Source organism: Dipodomys merriami, unplaced genomic scaffold (genome assembly GCF_024711535.1).
Source record: "Dipodomys merriami isolate MVZ:Mamm:240054 unplaced genomic scaffold, mDipMer1.0.p SCAF_69, whole genome shotgun sequence".
NCBI classification, from domain to species: domain Eukaryota; kingdom Metazoa; phylum Chordata; class Mammalia; order Rodentia; family Heteromyidae; genus Dipodomys; species Dipodomys merriami.
In genome coordinates this window covers 4,634,445-4,660,370 of record NW_027206279.1, presented here as the reverse complement: position 1 = coordinate 4,660,370, position 25,926 = coordinate 4,634,445, and the positions used below count along the sequence as shown (strand labels likewise).

Genomic DNA, 25,926 nt, shown 5'->3' with positions numbered 1-25,926 from the left:
GAAAAAAAAAATTCAGAGACAAGCCTGGGTAGAAATGAGACCCCTCCCCCCATCTCCAATTAACCAATAAAAAGCTGGTAATGGAGCCATGGTTCAAGTGCTAGAGGGTCAAACATAAAGAAAAGAGTACAAGCCCCAGTATTGCCACAAGAAAAAAAAAAAATCAAACAAAAACAGGGCTGGAAATGTGGCTTAGTGCTAGAGGGCTTGCCTCGCATGAATGAAGGCCTGGGTTTGAGTCCTCACCACCACATACACAGAAAAAGCCAGAAGTAGCACTGTGGCTCCCAAGGAGTAGAGTGCTAGCCTTAAGCAAAAGAAGCTCAAGGACAGTGCCCAGGCCCAGGGTTCAAGCCCCAAGACTGGCGAAAACAAACAAACAAACAAACCAACCCTGAAAAACATTCCTCCTCGAGACAGTGCAATTTGGGGTTGGAAGTATGGCTCAGTCAGTAGAGCATGAGCCAATCAAACCCCAGTCTCCACAAAAAAAGAAAAAAGTAATTAAGTAGTAGCTTACCTCATGGCCCTGAATAGTATCACCAAGCTGAAAGTCATGTTTTCTGATTTTTTTCTCAGTTGAAACAGCATCTCCTTCTTGTACCCATGTTCTCTTGTGGCTAATACAGGTTTCCTCCATTTTGTTGTCAGATGGTAAAGTTGCTTTTTGGTCAGTTTCAATCAAAATATTTTCTTCAATTTCTGTGCTAATAGAGCCTGAGGAATTAATCTCACCAGGGAGATTTTCCTCATTTATATACTGAGATGGACTTAAATTCATTTTAGGTACAACAGATCCTGTGCCTAAATCCTTGTTAGAGACTGGAAGAATTTCTAAATGATTTAAATCAGTTGAATCTGCTGGAATCTGCTCAGTCTCATCAATACCCGTGACACTACAATTTCTCTTGTTTGGCAATCTGGGCAAAAAGATTCCCAAAGAATATCTCCTCATTTTATCTTTACCAGCTGTATTTAATGGTATAGACATACTTTCAGATCCACTATGAGAGTTCTTGTTTTCTTCATCTTTATTATCATTAGCATCATTGGAGACAATGTTATTTATTTCCTTAGTTTGCAGTACACTCTTATTATTGAACCCTGTATTTCCTAATTCAAGTACTTGTTCTGGAGTAGGTGGCAATTGAACAGTTTGGAAATCTGAAACTCCTTCCGTTTTCCCATGCAAATTTTTCAGACTTTGTTTCCAATTATCACTGGATCCACAAATAACTGCTCCATGACTGCTTGTAAAATCCACATTTTTTCTATCTGTACTATCTATATGGCAGCTTTCAGCTTGGGTTCCTTTCACTATGTAGGCCTGGTCTGCAACTTTCCCCATGACCACCTCATTTGTATCAGTTCTATGGAACTTGATCAATTCCATTTTACTTTGATCCCTACACAATGTATTAGGAGGAATAAGGGTTGTCATCTGATGCTTTTGTGCAGGGTGAAAAACAGTTTCACTTCCTACAGACAGTGCTTGTTTTTTAGTGATTTCTTGAATGCAGCCATTATCCTCAGTACTGTTTCCTTCTCTTGCTATTCCAAATGTAGGGTATTCTGGAAACCTTTTTTCCGTGGCTTGACAGTCAATGAAAACAGCATGGGACTTGGTAACTTTCAGATCATTGTGATTATCTACAAACATTATTGTTTTGACCACTGGCTTAGCAGTTACTTCTTCAGGTGGGAGATTTTGGCATTCAGAGGCAGTGGTGTGACTTCTAGTTATCTCCATGTCATCTTGCCCACATGCATATAAAACAGTTTTAGAAGCTCCTGTCAAAGGCATCCAGTTAGAGTCCTCTCTATCTTCCAAGGTACCTTTCTCATTTATTTCTACCCTAGAACTCCGGGTGATATCCATATCATTTTTATCGTTCTCTGAAAAGGCAATGGTCTTGTCATTTTGTAACCTCAGGCTTTTTCTTCTCTGAGTTTTGCCTGACAGAAGTTCATTTGGAAATCCAGGCTTTTGTACATCTTTCACATTTTTCCAACTGGTTAATTTAGACACTTGCATGTTATCATCAGCTATTAATGTCTCACATTCCCCTCTAGGATGGTAACTAGAGCACTCCTCTGGGACAGTTTCCTGCCTACCTTTTGATGCTGGATGGTTGCTGTCACCATTTTCTGAACATAAAGCATTCTCTTCAGCAAGAGATGTCACTTCTGCAATTCTCAGACTTTTCCTTTTGGGTAGTTCAAACTTAGGTCTGTCTGGAGGTAAAGTTTTCTCTGCATGGTAGTTAATGAAAACAGTGTGGGACTTTGTCATTTCTAGCTCATCGTGATTATCTACAAACATTGTAGTCTTTTCCACAGGTCTAATAATTCTTTCATTTGATGAGACCCTTTCACATTCTAAGGCAACAGTGTGACTTGTAGTGATTTCCATTTCACCCTGCTCACAAGCATACAAAATAGTTTTAGAAGTTCCTTCCACAGGCATCCGATTGGCATCACCTTTGTCTAATAAAGACCTATGGTTTATATCTACTGTACAACTCTTGGTGATCTCCATATCATTTTCATCACCATCTGAAAATATAACAGTCTTATCAATTTTTAGTCCACTAACACTTTTCCTTCCACAAACTTTGGCTTTTTGCTTTTCCATCAGAAATTCAGGCTTCTGTATGCTTTTGTCCTCTAATACACCAAAGACATTATTAGGTACAAATTCCCCAGTTTTTTCCATAGGACTTTTACCACAGTTTTCTCCTTTTACAGCTATTGGTCTGTTTACTGTTTTGACTTGGATGGTGCTCTGTTCTAAATTATTCTTATTAAGGTCTTGTACTTCAGAAGGACCAAATTTAATGACAACAGCATGGCTCTTGGTTAGATCCATAGTTTGCTCCTCCTCTGAACAAATAATCACCTGGTCATGAGAAGAGACCTGTGCGGGGTCATCTAAATCTCTCCTCAGTGACTCAGGTACTTTAGAACCCTGGCCTGGTACAGACTTTGCTATATGACTATTCACATGAGTATTATTTTTCAAGGCAGATTGTCCTGATGGACAATCAGATGACAAGAATGACTTTCTGGTAGAAAATAAAGATGGCTCCCTTGAAACTGTATTTCCATTATTTCTTAGTGCTACTTGTTTATCAAGACCTATATCAGAGTAGGCTACATTATTAGCTGACATGAGAAAATCATTATCAAGATAAGGTGAAACCTTCCAAATCTGATGTTTTTCTTTCCCCTGAGTATCAGTTAAAATATTTTCAGGTATCAGTTTTGGTTGTTGGGATGGTTTGATATGATTTTTTAACATTTTCCCCCATTTATCTGGAGGACTTTTGCTACAAGAATAAGATTTAGGGATATTCTCTGATGCTAGAATGTAAGGTGCAAGAGGAGCCTGACTTAAGTTACTTGTGTGACTTTGAGTCAAATCCATATCTTCATCTTCTAAGAGCTGAGTCTTTTTGTCAGTCGAGTGAAGAGATAGAGAATTTGTCAGGCTCTGCTGTAATCTTGCCCTGGACACTTGAGGAAGTGAATGACAATTTACATTCCTTTCCCCACCTTCTGCCACAGTTATATGATTTTGGAGAATCATTGCTTCTTCAGATAGTGGTGCAGATACAATTGGCACATCTGTCTGATCTTGCTTAAAAAGCTGGTTATCTATTGCAACTGTGTGACTCTTGGTAATGTCCATACTATCCTCTCCTGAATAAAACGTTTTCTCAGTAAGAACAGGGCTGGAATCAGGATTGGAATGTCCTTTAGAAAAATTACCATCAGGCTTCAGCAAACTTTTCTCCTCTCTCATACTTGAGAGGCACTTGGTCAGGTCCATGGCATCATCACAACTAGAATAAAATAAGGTCTTATAGCCGTGAGCAGCTGGACTAAAACACACAGATTCTGAGATACCAGCTGTTGCTCTGGCATCTTGATTAGAAGTCCCTGTGACTGTGGGAGTCTCTGACTCTATAATGTGACTACAATGTGTTTTATGTTCAGGGTTTAAGAAAGGATCTTGTAAAGCAGCATTTTGTTTACTCTTAGAGACTGTTGTCTTTTCTGGAGCTTCAGTTCCACCAACTGCTTCAACATCCTTGGAGATCTTATAAGTTTGATTTTCTGTCTTGGATAAATTATTTGCTAAAGATAAAACCTGCAGGGTATGGTTAACTGTCAAGTCCATACAGTCATTGTCATAAGTTGTAATATCACCCTTGAATTCCACTAAGTTGTCCTCACCAGATGGGGGAATATGAATATCGGTTGTAAGGCATTGGGTGAAATTCATCCCATCGTCTTGTTCTCTGAAGATTCTAGTAATATTACTACTATTCTCATTTACATGGAGAGATGCTTGCATTTGATGTGTAGAAGAGGCACTACTTGATTGTTTGGAATAAATAGGTATTTCAAAGTTTTCTTTATCAGGGCCCGTAAGATAAGCACTGGATTTTCGCATTTTCAATCTTTGTATCAAATCACTGCAATTTATTTTTTTTTCGGGAGTGGGGTGTTGATCCATGGGAATTTTTAATTCTTTTTTCATTCTCAAATTCTCATTGTGACACTTTATGTTAGCCAGGAAGGATGCAGTATCTATCTTGGTAGAATTTTGACTTTTGGTACAATCTAAAAGGCCTTTGGTTATCATCACAGTGTGACTTGCTGTCAAATCCATCTGATTTTCATTGGAAAAGATGATTGTCTGGTCATTTCCATGTTTGTTGTCATGGTTGGGCTCTATAATTGAAAACTATAATGAAAGGAAACATAAGAGATCACACTGAATGTAATTTTTTTTTTTTTTGGTCGGTCGTGGGGCTTGAACTCTGGGCCTGGGCGCTGTCCCTCAGCTCTTCAGCTCAAGGCTAATGCTCTACCACATGAGCCATAGCACCACTTCCCTAATGTAAATTCTTGTATGGAAAAAAAATAAAATTTTCCAAAGAAGAGAAAATAGTTATTACCACATCTCAGAGATAACTATTGTTTCTTTAATCAAAAATTTGACACTGGGCCCTGGTGGTTCAAGACTATAATCCAAGCTACTCAAGAGGCTAAAATCTGAGGATCATGGTTTTAAGCCTGCCTGGGCAGGGAAGTCTGTGAGACTCTTATCTCCAATAAATTACTCAGAAAAAGCCAGAAGTGGCACTGTGGCTCAAGTGGTAGAGCACTAGCCTTGAGCACCAAGAGGCTCAGGGACAGTGTCCAGTACTGAGTTCAAGCCTCAGGACAATCAAAAATAAATAAAAAAATACATATATATATTATATAGTATTATATAACTGTAAACTCTCTACACATTTCCCTCATAATAACAAAAAAATTTTAATTGGTAATAAACCAAGATATGTCTTTCTTTTTGTTGTTGACATTGGCCATAGGGCTTGAACTCAGGGCCTTGGCACTGTCCCTTTGTTCAAGGCTAATACTCTACCACTTTGAGCCACAGCTCTACTTCCAGTTCTGGTGGTGAATTGGAGATACCAGTCCCATGAACTTTCCTGCCTAGGCTGGCTTTTAACTGCGATCCTTATATCTCTACCTTTTTCTTAGTAGCTTAGGATTACAGGCATGAGCCACCAGGACCTGGCAAGAACATTTTTTTCCTTTGATCAATAGCAAAAAGTTAAAATATGAAGTACAAGTATCTTCTATGTAATTTTTTGTAAAATCGTATTTTCCAATTGACTGAGTTAACAAAAATGATTTTTTGTTGTTTTAATATAAATTGTTATTAAGTATTGTATAGAGGGATTACCATTTCATGAATAAAGTGAAATCCTATCTCAAAAATAATCAAACAATAAGCTAACATAGATACACAGAAAGATAATAAATGCAAAAAGCCTGGCAGAGTGGCTCAGGTAGTATCTGCCTAGCAAGTACAAGGCCCTAAGCCCAACCTCCAGTATCAAAAAATAGAAAAAATAAAATCTAAAGTCTAAATAATTTACTTTTTAGTATCTTAACACTAGGAATTGGTGGATCATATCTATAATCCTAACTACTCCAGACCTGGAAAAAAAAAATCAGATATACAATGTAACCATAATGAAAATTCTATATTGGATAGGTCCTTCTCATCCTAAATAAATATCTTGGAAAGGCATTGGTTCCTCATGGCTTATTTATTTATTTATTTATTTAGTCGGTCGTGAGGCTTGAATTCTGGGCCTGGGCACTGTCCCTCAGCTCTTCAGCTCAAGGCTAGCACTCTACTACTTGAGCCACAGCGCCACTTCCAGTTTTCTAGTGGTTTACAGGAGATGAGTTTCACGGACTTTCCTTCCCAGGCTGGCTTTGAACCATGATCTTCAGATCTCAGCCTCCTGAGTAGCTGGGATTACAGGCCTGAGCCACCAGCGCCCAGCTTGATGGTTAATTAATAATAGACTCTGTGCTATCTGTACCACAGTAGTTGTATTTAAAGAAATGGTCTAATTCCTATTCAAAATAAGATGTTTGTATATGTTTTTCTTTTGGGGGGGGTTGTTTTTTTTGTCTGTCATGGGGCTTAAACTCAGGGTCTGGGCAGTATCCCTGAGATTTTTCACTCAGAGCTAGCACTCTATCACGTTAAGCCATAGCTCCACTTCTGGTTTTCCAATGGCTAAGTGGATATGAGTTTCATGGACTTTCCTGCCCAGGCTGGTTTTGAACCAGATCTCAGCCTCTTGAGTAGCTAGGATTATAGGCGTGAACCACCAATACCGGACTGTGTATGTTTTTTTGTTGTTGTTGGGTTTGGGTTTTGTTTGTTTTGTTTTGCTTTTGCCAGTCATGGGGCTTGAACTCAGGAACTGTCCCTGAGCTTCTTTTGCTCCAGGCTAGCACTCTACCATTTGAGCCACAGTGGCACTTCTAGCCTTTTCTGTTTATTTGGTACTGAGGAATCGAACCCAAGCCTTCATGCATGCTAGACAAGCACTCTACCACTAAGTCTCTTTCCAGCCAGGGTTTTGTTTTGTTTTATGGAGCTTTTTTTTTTTTTTTTTTTTTTTTTTGACAGTGTTTGAGATCTAATTCAGGTCTTTATGCATGCTAGGCAAGAGCTACAATCCTAGCTCACAAATCTATAATGAAATTCTGAAATGATTCTCAATCATGGTCATTAACATTCGTGAGTTCTAATGTAACATACCTCCCTATATTTACATTGGCAGTGCCTTATGCTTAGGTAGGAAGTTTCCCTACTCTACACCATTTAATTTTGGTCCATGTCCCTAAATCAAGCTAGGATCATGAACTTGTCTGTATTTTTTGACTATGGAGAAAAATAAAAATATAAAGATACTCGCATGAAATCATACCTCTCTTTGTTGCATTTGAGTCTGAATGGGAGCACAAAGCAATGTGTTCATACCTACTGAGAAAAAAGAATGTAGTAAGAAAATACATTAAATGGCCGTGCACTTGTCGCTCACACCAATGATCCCAGCTCCTCAGAGGCTGAGATCTGAGGATTGTCATTCAAAGCCAGCCCAGGCAAAAAAATCTGTGAGACTCTTATCTCCAATTAACCACCAGAAAACCAAAGTGGCGTTGTGGCTCAGAATGGTAGAGGGCTAGCCTTGAGCTGAAGAGCTCAGGGATAGTACCCAGGCCCAGAGATCAAGCCCCAGTACCAACCAAAAAAAAAAAAAAAAGGAAGGAAGGAAGGAAGGAAGGAAGTTAGTCCATTAAATGAACTAGAAGGATAAAAATTAAATATAATATGTATATTTAAAAAACCCTAAGTTAAAATAGTGAGGACTTAAGCTTAAAGTAGTAGAAGTAATAAGAGATCAAGTAACAGATTTACAAGATATTTAGACTACAACAGAGAGAAAATAAGGGTGAACGGGTATGGGAATGAAGGAAAAGTTCAAAATAGTTTTTTTTTTTTGCCTGGATCTTGAACTAAGGGCCAAGACACAGTCCCTAATCTTCTTTTGCTCAAGGCTAGCGATCTACTACTTAAGCCATAGCACCACTTCCTGCTTTTTCTGAGTAGTTTATTAGAGATAAGAGTCTCACAGAAGGGCTAGAAAGGTGGCTCAGTGGTAGAGTGCTTGCTTTGCGTGTATGAGGCCCTGGGTTTGCTTCCTCAGCACCACATAAGCAGAAAAAGCCAGAAGTGGCGCTGTGGCTCAAGTGGTAAGAGTACTAGCCTTAAGCTGAAGAGCTGAGGGACAGTGTCCATGCCCAGAGTTCAGGCCCCATGACCAACCAAAAAAAAAAAAAAAAAAGAGAGAGAGAGTTTCATAGACTTTTTTTGCCAAGGCTGTCTTCGAACTACGTCCCTCAGATCTCAGCCTCCTGAGTAGCTAGGATTACAGGTGTGAGCCACTATCACCTGGCTTTCAAAATGATTCTTAATTCCTAAGTTGAATAAATAACTGAAAAAGTAAGAGTATATGATAGAAAAAAAACAAAAAGGACAGTATGTTATAGAGAAAACAGTATATCCATGAAATTTTAAACAAAAAACATGTATAAAGAAAGAAGCTCTTAGCCAGGCGCTGGTGGCTCATGCCTGTAACCCTAGCTACTCAGGAGGCTGAGATTTGAGGATCACGGTTCAAAGCCAGCCCTGTCAGGAAAGTCCATGAGACTCTTATCTCCAATAAACCACTAGAAAACTGGAAGTGGCGCTGTGGCTCAAGCAGTAAAGCTCTCACCTTGAGCTGAAGAGCACAGGGACAATGCCCAGGCCCAGAGTTCAAGGCCCACGACTGACCAAAAAAAAAAAGAAAGAAAGAAAGAAAGAAGGCTCTTGGGGCTGGGAAGGTGGCTCAGTGTTAAGAGTGCTTGCTTCACATGCATTAGGCCCTGAGTTCGATTCCTCAGCACCACATAAACAGAAAAAAGCAGGAAGTGGCATTGTAGCTCAAGTGGTAGAGTGCATACCTTGAGCTGAAGCTCAAGGACAGAGCCCAGGCCCAAAGTTCAAGATCCATGAACAACACAAAAATACATAAATGAAAAAAAAGAAAAAGAAAGTTCTTTATTTTCTTTATTTTTTCCAGAGTTGAGGACGGAATTTAGGGCCTTGTACTCGTCAGGTAAGTGCTCCTCCACAGAGCTAAAACCAAGCTCTTTATTTTTGCATGGTTTCTACTCATTATATTTATCAAGAAATCTATAAGTATTCTGATTGTACTCACCAGTAATCTCACAATATTTGTCATCTGAATTTGTATTCCTAAAAATTAAAAGGTATTTTCATAATCAATATTCCAAACAATTACCATGAATCACAAAAATTTAGACTAGGGAAGATAAAAGATTTTATAGAATGATTAGCAAAATTATAGACTCCTTTAAAAAAAGGCTTTACCTTAAGAATGATAAACATCTTCTCACTTGTTAAAAGTTAATTACTTTTCTACACAGGTGGTCAGTATCCCCCACTTGAAATCTGGAGCTTTTGGAGTGGTACTCAGAAAGCCTTACATTTTGGAGCATTTTGGATGTTCTAGATTAGGGATGCTCAACCAGTTATGTATATACAAATATTTCAGAATCTGAAAAACCACAAAAATCTAAAACACTTCTTGTCCCAAGCATTTACCTAAAATATTCAAATTATATCAGTACTATAAAAGCAACTGATTATATGAAAAAAATATGCTATTTACTGCTTCATATTAATACATGATTTTAAGAATTTAAGCCAGGCACCAGTGGTTCCTGCCTGTAATCCTAGTTACTCAAGAGGCTGAGATGTGAGGATCATGGTTCAAAGCCAGCCTGGGCAATAAAGCCAGTGAGACTCTTACATCAAATTAACTACTAAAAAAGCCAGAAATGGAGCTATGGCTCAAGTGGTGGAGTGCTATCCTTGAGTAAAAAAGCACAGGGACAGAGCCAAGGCCCGGACTTCAAGCCCGAGGACTGACCAAAAAAAAAAAAAAGAAAAGAAAAATTAACAGGAATAACCCTTTTTTGGGGGGGGGGAGAGTTACTGGGAACTATACTAGGCAAGCACCACTTAAGCTATGACCTCAGCTTGAAATAAATAACATTCCAGGGGCTGGGAAGGTGGCTCAGTGGTAGAGCGCTTGCCTTGCATGCCTGAGGCCCTGGGTTCGATTCCTCAGCACCACATAAGCAAAAAGAAAAAAGCTGGAAGTGGCACTGTGGCTCAAGTGGTAGAGCGCTAGTCTTGAGCTAAAGAGCTGAGGGACAGCGCTCAGGCCCAGAGTTCAGGCCCCACAACCGGACCCCCCCCCCAAAAAAAAGACCCTTGTGAAATAACATTTCAAATATAATTTGAATTATGTTCCTTACTTACTGTATAGGTGGAACATTTTCTCCTGCTTCTGTATCTAAAAATAAAGAAAGTTGTTAAAGGACACACTGAAAAATATTAGAAAAATTACATAAGGACTATTAATAACAAGATAAAAAAGGAAGTGACTCAAGACTCAAGGTATAATTTATTTTCTTTTTTTTGGGGGGGGAGGGAGGTGATAGGTTCTTACTATGGTGCCAAGGCTGGCCTTGAATAGGAGATCTCCTGCCTCAGCCCCTCAAGTAACTATGATTAAACTGAACTCAGGGGTTTCTGCTTGCTAAGAAGGTGCTCACTACTTGAGCCACTCTGTTAGCATGTTTCCTGTTGGTTATTTTCAAGATAGGAACTTACTGTATGCCCAGAGTAGCCTGGACAGTGATCCTGCTATTTGTGGTTGACCATGTCAATGAGCTGACAGTATGTACCATCATAGCCAACTATTAGTTGAAATAGAGTCTCAAGAACTTATTTAATAGGGCTAGCCTTGAACATTATTTTCCTCCAGTCTCTGTTTCCCAAGCAGCTAGGATAACAGGCTTGAGCCATGGCACCTGGCTCAGGGTATACTTTATAAACAGTAAGGGGGCTGGGAATGTGGCTTAGTAGTAGTGTTTGCCTAGCATGCATGAAGCCCTGGGTTCGATTCCTCACTACCACATAAACAGAAAAGGCCGGAAGTGGCACTGTGTCTCAAGTGGTAGTACGCTCGCCTTGAGTAACAGAGAGGCTCAGGGACAGTGTCCAGGCCCTGAGTTCAAGCCCCAGAACTAGCAAAAATAAACAAAAAACCTTAAGGGGCTGGGAATATGGCTTAATGGTAGAAGGCTTGTCTAGAATGCATGAAGGCCTGGGTTCAATTCCTCAATACCAGTGGCGTTGTGGCTCAAGTGGTAGACTGCTAGCTTTGAGCAAAAGAAGCTCAGGGACAGTATCAAGGCCCTGAGTTCAAGCCCCAGGACTGGTAAAAAATAAAAATAATAATTAAACAGATAAATATATAATATCATTTATCTGGTTGGACAGCCACAATAAATTTTTAAGAAAATAGATTAGCAAGAACTGGAATATTATATTTACCTGCAATTTCTGACTTTCTCACTGTTTTCATAGGACACTCTGTCTGGAATACCCTAGAAAAGAAAAAAATGATGGTTGAAAATCTTGAATTTTTAAATACAGTCTTTTGGTGTTCATTCATAAACTGCTTTTGGACAGGTTAAGTTAGGTAAAGATAATAGGCAAACCTCAACAGAAAAAACTGGGCCAAGCACTAGTGACTCATTCCTGTAATCCTCACAACTCAGGGGGCTGAGAGCTGAAGATTGCAGTTTAAAACCAACCTGGTCACATAAATTCAAGAGACTTATTTACAATTAATTGCTAAAAAGCCAGAAATGAAGCTGTGGCTCAAGTAGTTTGGCACCATCCTTGTGCAAAAAAATTAAGGAAAAGTACAGTCCTTACTCTCTCTGCTTCCTGGTTGGCATTAGTAAGCTCTCTGTTCTACTACATCCTTTGGCCATGATGCTGTGCCTCAACACAGGTCCAGAAACAATGGAACCAGACAATCACCACCTCAAAACACTAGTCAAAATAAATCCTCTTCCCTTTAGAAAAACAAAAACAAAAATGAAGTGAAAGCTCCCTGGCTGAGTTCAAGCCCTAGTGCAGACACAAACAACAATAAGAAAAAGAAAGCAAGGGCTGGGAAGGTGGCTCAGTGGTAGAGCGCTTGCCTTGCATGCCTGAGGCCCTGGGTTCGATTCCTCAGCACCACATAAGCAAAACGAAAAAGCGGGAAGTGGCGCTATGGCTCAAGTGGTAGAGCGCTAGCCTTGAGCTGAAGAGCTGAGGGACAGCGCCCAGGCCCAGAGTTCAGGCCCCATGACCGGACCCAAAAAAAAAAAAAAAAAGAAAGCAATTACCTCTATGAAGAAAACAAAGCAGCTGTGTGGCTGGTGGCTCACACCTGTAATCCTAGCCACTCAGGAGGCTGAAATCTGAGGACTGTGGTTCAATGACAGCCCAGACAGGAAAATCCATGAGATTCTTATCATCAATTAACCATCAGAAGTGGTGCTGTGGCTCAAAGTGGTAGAGTGCTAGCTTTCAGTGAAAAAGCTCAGGAAAGCCGGGCGCTGGTGGCTCATGCCTGTAATCCTAGCTAGTCAGGAGGCTGAGATCTGAGGATTGCGGTTCAAAGCCAGCCCGTGAGACTCCTATCGCCAATAAACCACCAGAAAACCGGAAGTGGCGCTGTAGCTCAAGTGGTAGAGCTCTCGCCTTGAGCTGAAGAGCTGAGGGACAGTGCCCAGGCCCAGAGTTCAAGCCCCACGACCGACAAAAAAAAAAAAAAGCTCAGGGACAGCAGCCAAACCCCACAATGGACAAAAAACAAAATAAAGCAGAAACACAAGAATTCAAGGAAGAGATGATAAGGTAGCAGGAAATGAAACACATAGGTAATACTTATGAAAGAAGCAGAAGAAGCCAGGTGCTGGTGGCTCACACCTGTAATCCTAGCTACTCAGGAGGCGAGATCTGAGGATTACGGTTCAAAGCCATCTTGGGCAGGAAAGTCCATGAGACTCTTTGATAACCACCAGAAAACTGGAAGTGGCGCTGTGGCTCAAGTGGTAGAGCGCTAGCCTTGAGCTGAAAAGCTGAGGGACAGCACCCAGGCCCAGAGTTCAAGACCCAGAACCAAAAAAAAAAAAAAAAAGCAGAAGAAAGAAATTATAGCAATGGTAGAATAAAGACAAAACTGAAAGGAGAAGCCAGGCTCCATGTTTGTAATCCTAGCTACTCAGGAGTCTAGGTTTGGAGGACAGCAATCTGAGGCCAGCTCAGGCAGAAAAATTCTCTAAACTCCATCTCCAAAATGCAAAAGAAAGCTTAGGTATGGCTCAGGTGGTAGAGTACCTACTAAGCTAGCATGAGTACCTAAGTTCAAACCCTACTACTGCTAAACAAAATAAAATAAACCAAACCAAAACAGCAGGGGTACATTTAATAGGAAAAGGTAATAGGTTTAACCCCCTATTTCAAATTTTATATCTCTAATTTCTTTTGCTAGTTTTGCTGATTAAAATCTGCAGTACAGAAGTGGTGCTGTGGCTCAAAGTGGTAGAGCACTAGTATTGAGCGAAAAATCAAAGGGTCAATGCCCAGGCCCTGAGTTTCAAGCCCCACAATCAAAAATAAATAAATAAATAAATATCTCCAACATGATGTTAAATAACAGTGGGAATGAATGTGGGAATATTATCCTTCTATTTAAACACAACTTAATAAGAACTATTTAAATAATGATGTTCTAATGTTGCTTCTTAATCAAAACAAATTATTAATACCAGTTAGTACCAAAATATATGATTTTACAAGAAAAAAAGGATTTCATGTAACATTTTAATATTTAATCTTTCAACTTACTTTATAGTATCTGCAAAGCTGACTCGACGAGAGCTTTTCCTATTTCTCAAAGTATTGGATTCCTAACAGGAGAGAACAGTATGGTTGGATTCTTTATGCAACCAATGTGAATTAGGTCTTCAGAGTGAGAGACAGAAGTTTTATTCAGAATTATGACTCCCCTCAAATATGCCAATGTTCCCATTAGATTAACATTCCCATTAATGGAACTTAATGAACATATGATTTTCCAAATATTTTTTTGAAGTGCTAAGGAACCTTGGCCTCACATAAACAATTTTGAATGGGAGACAAAATAAGCATATTGGCACAAAGAACATGTAACAAAAAAGACTGGTGAAAAAATAAGAGATATGTTGGCAATTACATTAACACTTATACTTTTGCTGATTACATGGATCTTGTCACACATATCCTTCTAAAAATAATTCTATTTTTATAGTATTGGGTTTTGAAATTGGGGCCTTACACATGTTACATAAACACTCTATCACTTGAAATCCAAAAAGAGTGATTACTTAGATATATGGGGTCTCCAAAATCATTAAAGATGCATTGAATCAATGAACTAAAAACAAGCCAATGATATATCCAAGACATAATAATACAAAAATAAATTTTCTGACCTTACAGATTTCTCAATTCAGAATGGACACAAATAAAGAATTATGTGATGATTTTCTGAGAAATAGCATCAAAGATGACTCTTTTTTTTTTTTTTTTTTTTTGTCGGTCGTGGGGCTTGAACTCTGGGCCTGGGCGTTGTCCCTCAGCTCTTCAGCTCAAGGCGAGCGCTCTACCACTTGAGCTACAGCGCCACTTCCGGTTTTCTGGTGGTTTATTGGAGATAGGAGTCTCACGGTCTTTCTTGCCCGGGCTGGCTTTGAACCGCAACCCTCAGATCTCAGCCTCCTGAGTAGCTAGGATTACAGGCGTGAGCCACCAGCGCCCGGCTCAAAGATGACTCTTGAAGGACAAATAGGAATTAAGGAAAACTATAGATTGATAAAGGAACCATAGAAAAACATTAATTGTGGAACCTAGGTGATGAATATAGGAGCACTCAATGTAAGACCTTTTTTTTTTTCCCCTTTGGTTGGTCATGGGGCTTGAACTCAGGAGCATTTTTGCTCCGGGCTAGCTCTCTACCAGTACATTTGAGCCATAGTACCACTTCCTATTTTCTGGTGGTTAATTGGACATAGGCGTCTCACAGATGTTCCTGACCGGGTTGGCACTGAATGATGATCCTCAGATCTTAGCCTCCTGAGTAGCTAGAATTACAGGTGTGATTCTTTCTGCCACATAATTTTTGGTATGTTTGGAAAAAAAAAATTAATGAAAAGTTAGACATAAGAATGAGGTTCCAGGGCTGGGAAGGTGGCTCAGTGGTAGAGCACTTGCTCTGCATGCATGAGGCCCTGGGTTCGATTCCTCAGCACCACATAAGCAAAAAGAAAAAAAGCCGGATGTGGTGCTGTGGCTCAAGTGGTAGAGCACTAGCCTTGAGCTGAAGAGCTGAGGGACAGCGCCCAGGCCCAGAGTTCAGGACCCACGACCAACAAAAAAATAAATAAATAAATGGCAGTTTATCTTGTTCAGGGAATAATACATGTGTGAATGTCAAAAACAGAAGCCTGGAAAAAAAAACTAGGACTTAAAATTATAAATGTCAGCATATTCCCATATTTGGAATTTTTATTCTTTCTGCAGTACTAACAATTGAACTCAAAATCTTATATATTCTAGGCAAGCATTCCACCACTTGAACACGTCTCTAGCCCTTTTGTTTTCATTTTGCTTTTGAGATACCTTTACTTGGGCAGGCTTTGAACTCTAAATCCTTCTTGCTCTGATTAGCTGGGATTATAGGCATGTACCACCATACCTGGTTTTTTGTAAATGCAGGGCTGAAAATCACAGCTATTAGATAACTGTTCTTTCAGAGTTTCATCCCTATCTCTCAAATGATTGCATTTGAATCTGAAAGCTATGAAATGTTTAGTTGCACACATTTAAGTGGAAATCATTTATAATTTTCTTTCCTTATATAGCTTATAAAAATTCTGGCCGGGCGCTGGTGGCTCACGCCTGTAATCCTAGCTACTCAGGAGGCTGAGATCTGAGGATCTCGGTTCAAAGCCAGCCCGGGCAGGAAAGACCGTGAGACTCCTATCTCCAATAAACCACCAGAAAACCAGAAGTGGCACTGTAGCTCAAGTGGTAGAGCGCTCGCCTTGAGCTGAAGAGCTGAGGGACAGCGCCCAGGCCCAGAGTTCAAGCCCCACGACCGACAAAAAAAAAAAATTCTGATTAAAAATCATTACTGAAGACTGGGCGCTGGTGGCTCATGCCTATAATCCTATGTATTCGGGAGGCTGAGATCTGAGGATCGTGGTTCAAAGCCAGCCCAGGCAAGAAAGTCCATGAGACTCTTATCTCCAATTAACCACCAGAAAACCAGAAGTGGCTCTGTGGCTCAACTGGTAGAGTGCTTGCCTTGAGCTGAAGAGCTGAGGGACAGGGTCTAGTCCCAGAGTTCAAGACCCACAACCAACCAAAAAAAACCCAAAAAACTGAAGAAAGTAAATCAGCAGGGCGCCAGTGGCTCACGGCTGTAATCCTAGCTACTCAGGAGGCTGAGATCTAAGGATCCCAGTTCAAAGCCCAGGCAAAAAAGTCATTGTGAGAATCTCATCTCCAATTAACCACTCAAAAACCAGAAGAGGAGCTATGGCTCAAAGTGGCAGAGCACTAGCCTTGAGCAGAAAAGCTCAAGGAAAACAGCCAGTCCCTGAATTCAAGCCCTACAACTGCCCCCCAAAAAATAAGTAAATCAGTCTTTGTTGGAGGACAGGAGGTCCAATGTTGAAATTGTTTTACAGAGGGAGATGAAGACAAGGGAAAGTAATAGAGGGCATGAGTTTGATAGTGAGACATGGCACATATATATGGAAACATCACAGTGAAACCCTCTTGTATAACTACAATTGTACAAGATATGCTAATAAATAAAATAAGTAATAAAAAAGTCATGGAAAATTGTAATCTATTCAGTATTTGCACTACTAGACACTTACCTGAACTATTTCATTCCCACTTCTGATATCCTGAAGAGGACTCCTTGGGGGTTTCAAAATCTAGAGGTAATAGGATTAGTCAGGAAAATCTAGCATTGCTATTAATAATATGCTTATTTCCAGTTATAAACTAAGTGGACAGCTAAAATTTCCATGACAATGTTGAACTCCTCAAAGTCATATTGCTCAGTGTAAAAAGTAAAAAGTTTAAATACTTGCTATCAATTCCTTCTCCCAGTCCACAATCCCAGATTTTTATTTGCACAAACTCATCTCATGCAATCTAGTAACGATTGGCTCAGGCATGAAAACTTAATCTGAACAGGACCAAAGTGTTACCACAATTCAGTTCTGAGTCCTCTGTTTTCTCACTTGAGGAAATGAATATTCCTAAATAGAATACTCCCTAAATAGAACTGGAACCTGAAAGTAAGGAGAGCTAAATGTACTAAAGAATCACAGGAGAGAGTCTGCCTGCTAGCAAAAACAGTCCAAAAGCAACAAACAGAATAAATAAGAGAATGGAAATCCTAGTAGAGTGACACCGTTGCATTCCCTGGTCAGTGAGTTTTGCCTACAATCCGATGTACATTTTGTGTTTAATCACTGGAGTTGGATTTCTATGCTTTGATTGTAAGTGTATGCCAAAAGGCCTGGCAAATTTGTCTGTTGAGATAGAGAATCATTCAAACAGCCAAGGCTGGCCTTAAACTTAAAACTCTCCTGCCTCATACTCCTAAGAGCTGAGATTACAGGTGTATGCCATTATACCAGTCCAGCAAATATATCCTTAAGCTGCAAAATATTTTAAATGTATTTTAAACATTTGCAATAAACAATGTATAATTTATGTAGCATAAAATTCATTAATTTAGCATACATAGAACTGTCATATGAAACCTATTATTTTGTATAATACATATTAAAAATTAATTAAAATTTGTAAAGCATGAATTGTAATTAATTGTGCAACTAGGTTAAATATTTGTTTTTTTTCTTTTTTCTTTTTTTTTGGTTCTGGTCGTAGGGCCTGAACTCTGGGCCTGAGTGCTATCCCTCAGCTCTTCAGCTCAAGGCTAGCACTCTACCACTTGAGCCACAGTGCCACTTCCAGCTTTTTTTTTTTTTTTTTGCTTATGTGGTGCCGAGGAATCGAACCCAGGGCTTCATACATGCAAGGCAAGCGCTCTACCACTGAGCCACCTTCCCAGCCCTTGTTTTTATTCTGAGAACAACAAGAAGCCAGTGGGGATGGAAAAGTAATACCACAGTTAAAATTACTACAGGAGCTGGGAAGGTGGCTCAGTTGTAAAGTGCTTGCCTTGCATGCAGGAGGCCCTGGGTTCAATTCCTCAGCACCACATAAACAGAAAAAGCTCAAGTGGTAGAGCACTAACCTTGAGCTGAAGAGCTGAGGGACAGCGCCTAGGCCTGGAGTTCAGGCCCCACAACCAATAACAACAACAACAACAACAACAAAATTACAGCATAGAGCTGTTCAATAAAATGCAACAATTATTAGTTTAAGAGCTTCCTACTGAGGAATGACGTCTTCTAACAGATCTCTCCATATTGTCTCTAAAAAAAAAAGGAGAAAAACCATGTTACATAAATAAAAAACTGCTTTCTAGAAGCTCTCATCCCATCATTCCTTACATACTTCTAAACAGTACATCACTTTAATTTAGCACTCTGGCTAGCAAAATTTATATTATAGTATGAGACTTAAAATTCAGTATTTAACAGGCCAGGAATGTAGCTTTAGTGGTAGAGTGCTTGCCTCGCATGCATAAAGCCCTGGGTTCCATTCCTCAGTACCAAATAAAGATAAAAAGCCAGAAGTGGGGTTGTGGCTCAAGTGGTAGAGTGCTAGCCTTGAAGAAAAAAGCTCAGAGACAATGCCCAGACCCAGAGATCAACCCAATTAACCACCAGAAAACTGGAAGTGGTGCTGTAGTTCTAAGTTGATAGAGCACTAGCCTTGAGCAAAACAGCTCAGAGACCTGAGCTTAAGCCCAGGACTGACCCCCTTTCCCCCCACCCCCCCAAAAAAAGACATTGTATATAAAACTATCTTTTAAAATAACAATCAGAAGCCTGATGCAGGTAGTTCAAGCCTGTAACCCTAGCTACTCAGGAGGCTGAGATTTGAGGATGGAGGTTCAAGCCAAGCCAGGCTAAGCAGGAGAGTCTGAGACTCTTATCTCCCATTAACCACCAGAAAACCAGAAGTGGCACTGTGGCTCAAGTGGCAGAGTGCTTGCTTTGAGCTGAAGAGGGCAGGGACAGTGTCCAACCCCAGGGTTCAAGCTCCATGACTGACAAAAGAGAAAAAGAAAGAAAGAAAGAAAGAAAGAAAGAAAGGAAGGAAGGAAGGAAGGAAGGAAGGAAGGAAGGAAGGAAGGAAGGAAGGAAGAGAAAAAGGTAGTGGCAGCCAGTGGCTTATGTCTGTAATCCTACTTAGGAGGCTGAGATCTGAGGATGGAGGTTCAAAGTCAGCCCAGGCAGGAAAGTCCCTGAGATTGTTAGCTCCAATTAACCACAAGAAGCTGGAAGTGGTAGAGCATTAGATTTGAGTAAAAGAAGCTCAAGGACAACACTCAGGCCCTGAGTTCAAGCCTCAGGACTGACTCAAAAACCAAAGAAAAAAAACACCAGGTAGCGTGGAGACTAATAATGACCCCAAGAGCTCCTTCCTGCCTGGTCTAAAACACCCTAATAATAGAGCATAACATCTTCATCTGCTCTGAATCAACTTACCTTTCTTCAGTAGCCACCGAAGATACCCCATCCATATTTGAAGAAAACTTTTTCGTAACAAATACACAATATCTGAAAAAGGCAAAGAAAAAGGAAGAGAAATCACAATCTATGAAGCAATTAGGAACACAGTGTGCCTTTGGAGTTACGTTGCAAGAGAAGATCAAAATTAGCGATGAAAAATCACACTATGGGGGCTGGGAAGGTGGCTCAGTGGTAGAGCACTTGCCTTGCATGCCTGAGGCCTTGGGTTCAATTCCTCAGCACCACATAAGCAAAAAGAAAAAAGCTGGAAGTGGAGCTGTGGCTCAAGTGGTAGAGCGCTAGCCTTGAGCTGAAGAGCTGAGGGACCGTGCCCAGGCCCAGAGTTCAGGCCCCAGACCCAAAAAAAAAAAAAAAAAAAAATCACACTATGACCTCTAAAACATGAGCCATTTAAGAAACTTTACACTTCTGTATGCTAATTAATAATCCTGAAAACTGGGCACCAGTGGCTGACTGCTTGCAATCCTAGCTACTCAGGAGGCTGGGATCTGAGGATCAAGGTTTGAAGCTAACCCATGCAGAAAAGTCTGTAAGAATTATCTCCAATTAACCACCAGAAAACCAGAAATGGCACTGTGACTCAAAGTGGTAGAGCGCTAGCCTTGAGTAAAAAAAGCTCAGGGACAATGTCCAGGCCCTGAGTTCATGCCCCATGACCTACCAAAAAAACAAACAAAAAACTAATCACAACAACAACAACAAAACTCCTGGAAAATTCTCAGACCTAAGTAATTAGAAATTTTGACTCAATTACTATTACCATTTCTACTATAACACTAAATTTATAAACTGTTACAATTGACAGTCTTACTTTTAGTAACAAGTAGAAAAAATAGGCACCTAAAAGATACACATCTTATTTTACATGCTTTTGTCAGGTATAACAAAAGCCAAATTGGAAAACAGTGTTTCATAATAAATCTGAACTTCAAACCAAAGTAAGTTTGTTTTGTTTTTGTTGTTTTGCAGTGCTATATATGAAACCCTGGACCCTATGCATATGAGTATTACCACTGACCTACATCTCCAGCCCCCACTCTGCTTATTTTTTAATGCCAGTGAATTCAGTTAGCTTCAGTATAGATTCAATGATTCACATAGTAAGATTTGACTTCTGAGTCTCTCTTGTTGAACTATATCACTTTCTCAGAATGTTTATCCACCTTTCTAGTTTCAGTAATCTGCTGTTCACAAATAACACACATCTATTTAAAACAATACTTTTTATTTTATCTTTTAAGGAGACAGTATAATGAACCAGTATGAGACTGGTTACAGATGCTCTGAGGATTGATTGTATGTGGATTGATGCTGGGGATACTGAATTGAATAAAACTTGTACAAGGTTAAGCACAAGCTCTTTACCATTAACCCAGATAATGATTGTTGCTTTTTGTTGTCAAAGGCAACCACTTTAACTTTTCACTAACAATTTATTATAGATTTTCTTTTTGTCAGTCACGGCAGTTGAACTCAGGGCCTGGGTGCTATCCCTGAGCTCCTTTTGCTCAAAGCTAACACTCTACCACTTTGAGCTACATACAACTCCAGTCCAGTTTTCTGGTGGTTAATTGGCGATAAAGAGGCTCATGGACTTTCCTTCTCTGGCTAGCTTTGAACAGGTGTGAGCCACCGGTGTCCGGCTTTGACCTTTTCGAATGTTAGGTATTAAATGGTCTTCCAACCGTGGGAGATGAAAATTTAGTTCCCTTTCCTGTAACTACCTCTATCATATATACATACATTTATGCACACATGGACAGTGGAAGATATTAAAAATAACAGGCAAATTTCACCATTATAGGAACTGGGAAGGTGGCTTAGTGGTAGAGTGCTTGCCTAGCATGCACAAAACCCTGGGTTCTATTCCTCACTACCACATAAACAGAAAAAGCTGAAAGTGGAGCTGTGGCTCAAGTGGTAGAGCGCTAGCTCTGAGCAAAAGATGCTCAGGGACAGTGCCCAGGACCTGAGTTCAAGCCCCAGGGCTGGCAAAGAAAAAAAAATTTAATCCCCAAAGCTACAAGCCAAAAGAAAGTTACATTTATGACTAGTAACCTGCATATTTGTCTCCTTTGAGAATATTTTCAACCTTAATACCCATATTCAAAATTCAGAGACAAAAATACTAAATGCTGGGGCTGAGAAGTTGGCTCAGTGGTAGAGTGCTTGCCTTGCAATTCCTCAGCACCACATAAGCAGGAAAAAAAAGCCAGGAGTGGTGCTATGGCTCAAGTGGTAGAGTGCTAGCCTTGAGCTGAAGAGCTGAGGGACAGCGCCCAGGCCCAGAGTTCAGGCCCCACGACCAGACCAAAAAAACAAAAACAAAAACAAAAAAACAAAAATACTAAATACTGTCAACTAAAGGTCACCTAAACATTCTTTGAAAGTGACTGCCCAACCTACATATTTAACTGTCTGGTGAGATTCAATGTTTAATGAATTCCACCCTCTTAATATTTATGTACTGCATAAATGTACACTCCACCCTCAAAAGAAATATGAGACCCCCCCAAACTATCATGTTAAGTCTTATTTATAAAATGTTGCCATGGGGGCTGGGAACGTGGCTCAGTGGTAGAGTGCTTGCCTTGCATGCATGAGGCCCTGGGTTCGATTCCTCAGCACCACATAACCAAAAAGGAAAAAAAAAAAGCCAGAAGTGGCACTGTGACTCAAGTGGCAGAGCACTAGCCTTGAGCTGAAGAGCTGAGGGACAGCGCCCAGGCCCAGAGTTCAGGCCCCACGACCGGACCCAATAAATAAATAAATAAATAAATAAAATAAAATAAAATAAAATGTTGCCATGGTTGAAACCTTGATTACTGCCATATCAATTGATTACTGATTGGCTCCCAAATGGTGCAATAGGCACAGCATATGATAGAAGTATTTGGATATTTTAAGCTTTTTTTTTTTTTTTTTGCCAGTCATGGTGCCTGAACTCTGGACCTGGGCACTATCCCTCAGCTCTTCAGCTCAAGGCTAGCGCTCTACCATTTCAGCCACAGCACCACTTCTAGCTTTTTCTGCTTATGTGGTGCTGAGGAATCGAACCCAGGGCCTCATGCATGCAAGGCAAGCACTCTACCACTGAGCCACCTTCCCAGCCCAGATATTTTAAGCTTTTGTAACACACAACCATTCTCAACATCTTCCAGGCGCTGTGTGAACTGCTAGCTAAAAATAGTGTCTATCTGCATTACTTTTATTTTAATAATATCATTAGGAACCAAAATATTTACCAATTGGTATGAGTAAAAATTAGTACTTTTACTTTTTTAATCAAAATGGTGCAGGAAATGAGGGTGATTCCAAAGTTTGAGAAGTATGTGCAATGTTCCAGAGGCACACATAACCAATTGCTGATTGGAATTATTTAGTGAAAAAAAGTAAATATATTGTCTTTTACTTAAATTTATGCTTGTATTTACCAAATGACTACTAAATTGTTAGGACTTAAATAATCATTAAGTTGACTGGATCTACTAGAACTGTTAATTATTTCCTTTGGTGTAAGGGTGTCAATTTAACCAAGGAAGGCTGGAAGCTACTAATCTGAATAACTCAGAGGTCTCCCACCATTGGACCAAGTCAACCCTGGAACACTTTTTACCACGTTTTCCTTTTTGTGCTAGTACTGGGGCTTGAATTCAGGGCACTGTCTCTGAGCTTCACTTTGTTCAAGACTCTACAAATTGAGCCACAGTGCCACGTCCATTTTTTTCTAAGTAGTTTATTGGAGATAATAGTCTCACAGACTTTCTTGCCCTGGCAAGCTTCAAACCACAATCCTCAGATCTCAGGTTCCTGAGTAGGTAGTATTACAGGCATGAACTATCAGCACCTGGCACTTTTTACATTTGTAACAGGTTGTTCCAAACAATAGCAAAATAAACAAAGAATATGTAATTGGGAACATGAAATTATTTTTTGGTCTGCAAGGCTGAAGTACTCTGGCTCTTTGGCCCCTCCTGACTTTATATTAACGGTATCTAGAATAAGTATTTTTCCACAGTGTCCAACAATGTAAATCCTAGACTTGTACAGTCCAATACAGTAGCCACTTACTCTGTATCTTCATATTAATTAAAATGAAATGAAATTTAAAATTCAGTCCTTTGGTGACTGTAGCCACATTTCAGGAGCTCATGGATACAGTACTGAACAGTGTACAGATATAAAACATTATGATCATCACAAAGTTCTACTGGAAAGAATGATCATATCATTGTATTATGCATCGACTGTATCTAGTCAGTATCTCAAACATATCAACATTCCAAATATTGTATATATACATATGCATGTATGTGTATGTACATATACATGTAAATAAAATTTAAAATTCTCTAGAGGTCACAGCCATATTTCAGGAGTTCATGGATATGCTGTTGGAAAATACGAAGATATAAAACATTATGATCATCACAGAAAGTTCTATTGGAAAGAACCACCACATCATTATATTAGGCATCAAACATATCTCAAATACATCATTTACATTCGAAGCATTTTATATACAAGGACATATATTATGGATATCTGTCATATATAAACATATATATATATATGTCATCTCGAAAACATTTTCAGCCATTCACATGGCTCGAAAAATGATACAGTTTTGAACCTACACGTCAATTACCAAAATCTTACAACCTATATCAGCTCTCAATATCCATAAACCGTCCCCTCCCATGGAATACCATCTTCTCCATGGAGTCTATCTTTACCCTCTACTGCCAAAAGCACCATCACATCAGCCGTCCTTCCGTGCTACCTCACGGCTTTAGTGTGTCTTGTAATTCTTTACATTCTTCTACCACATTTGTCTACATATGTTCATTATTTCCTTTTCTTGATTCTTTGGTACTTTCAATCATCAGACAACAAGGAACCCAATAAACATCTGAGGACTTCACCTGGTCCTGTCCAATTGAGGTGATGATCACTTAGTTTCAATCTTAGTGCCTAGAGTGCATTTCTGCACTGATGTTCATCCTTTATCTTGTTGATGTCAAATAACATTATCCTTACGGGCAGAAATGCTTTTTTTTTTTTTCCCCTTGCGGAATTCCAGCTATTCGGTAAACAGCAAGAAGAGGGGGCTTTAACCCTGGGCCTCAATAACGGACACGGGAAGACGATAAAGGGAACGGTGGCGCTCAGCCGCTGACGGGTTGGGTGTTCCAAAGACCAATTAGACTCGGGTCCGGACGACCAGGACCAGACGACAGCTGAACAATCAGTCCCGCGCCGCTGTCACTTCCTTTGAGACCCCCCCCCCCCCGAAAAGCCCAAGTCCAGAAGAAACGCAAACGCAAACGCTGGTGCGGGGCCGGACCGAGCAGGGCGCGGTGGGGCGATCCGGACGCCGCGGGCGCCGCGACTCGGGGCGGGGGGCCGTGGGCAGCGCCGCGGGCCGGCCGGGGGGCCGGAGGCCAGGGCCCGGGCGCGCCGGACACCCCGGGCGGTCGCCTCGGGCCTGGCGCCTTGGGGGGGGTCAGCCCGGCTGACGGAGGCCCCCCCCCCCACACACACCCTCACACACACCGCGGGTCCTCCCGAGCACGCAGACAACCCCGCCCCCCCCGAGCCCTCCCGGGACCCCAGAGCCGTGGGGCTCGCTCTTCTTACCCGCCGCGGCCCACCCGCTGGACTCGCCGGGGAGGGAGGTCGTCGCGCGGCCGCCGCGGAGCAGACGTCACCTCAGGGCGCCGGGCGAAGCCGCCTGGAAGTTTTCAAATCTAACCGCCGGGACGTCGCGCATGCGCGGCGCCGCCCCGGCCCGCGCGCCGGCCCCGCCCCTCGCGCCGGCCCCGCCCCTCGGGCGCCAAATCGGTCTCAGGCCTCCCTGGTCCCGAAGTGTCTCTTTGCCGGCTTCGGGGTCCGCGTGGTTCCTGTCAAGCCTCTCCGGTCTTCGGCTGAATTTCCTCCGTTCCTCCCCCGCCGTGGGCCTCCTCTCCTCGTAGGAACGGCCATCTTCTTTCGAGGCGGCGGCCGGAGGCCTCGGACGTGGGCTTCCGTACAAAATGGCGGCTCCCAGCGGCGTTGCGTCACGTCCCCCGGCTGTCACTCCCTATAGCTGCCGGGAACGAGTAGGCTTCTGGGACGAGGTGGCCGAGTGGTTAAGGCGATGGACTGCTAATCCATTGTGCTCTGCACGCGTGGGTTCGAATCCCATCCTCGTCGGGTCAGAGTTCTTTTTGCCTCCCGCCTCTCCGCCGGCGGAAGGTGATTGGCGGAGTCGGGACGCCCGATTCCTCCCTTTTGACTCGCTGGAGAAGTCAGTGCGACATCCGGGTGCCTGACTGGAGAAGT

At 41.2% G+C, this 25,926-nt stretch overlaps 1 protein-coding gene and 1 non-coding gene across 4 annotated transcripts in view; one reads left to right on the top strand and one right to left on the bottom strand.

Moving 5' to 3' along the window:
* The window catches only part of Knl1 (kinetochore scaffold 1), a 59,402-nt gene extending 33,765 nt beyond the window's left edge, over positions 1-25,637 (bottom strand). Inside the window, exons 1-10 of one of the 3 annotated variants that reach the window (XM_070005804.1) lie at positions 25,243-25,637; positions 19,558-19,629; positions 18,336-18,375; positions 16,798-16,857; positions 13,718-13,779; positions 11,363-11,415; positions 10,283-10,316; positions 9,153-9,190; positions 7,317-7,372; positions 521-4,753 (exon numbers count right to left, since the gene is read on the bottom strand). In XM_070005804.1, coding sequence (XP_069861905.1) covers positions 521-4,753; positions 7,317-7,372; positions 9,153-9,190; positions 10,283-10,316; positions 11,363-11,415; positions 13,718-13,779; positions 16,798-16,857; positions 18,336-18,375; positions 19,558-19,592 — 4,611 coding nt within the window. In that variant the 5' untranslated portion in view covers positions 19,593-19,629; positions 25,243-25,637. Of the gene's footprint in view, positions 1-520; positions 4,754-7,316; positions 7,373-9,152; positions 9,191-10,282; positions 10,317-11,362; positions 11,416-13,717; positions 13,780-16,797; positions 16,858-18,335; positions 18,376-19,557; positions 19,630-24,527; positions 24,547-25,242 lie in introns of those variants that run through there. The other 2 variants (XM_070005806.1, XM_070005805.1) reach the window with 2 other exon arrangements.
* A 78-nt stretch (positions 25,638-25,715) lies between these two features.
* Positions 25,716-25,797, top strand: Trnas-gcu (transfer RNA serine (anticodon GCU)). The gene has a single exon. It is a non-coding gene; the product is annotated as a tRNA-Ser (tRNA).
* The last annotated feature ends 129 nt before the right edge of the window (positions 25,798-25,926 follow it).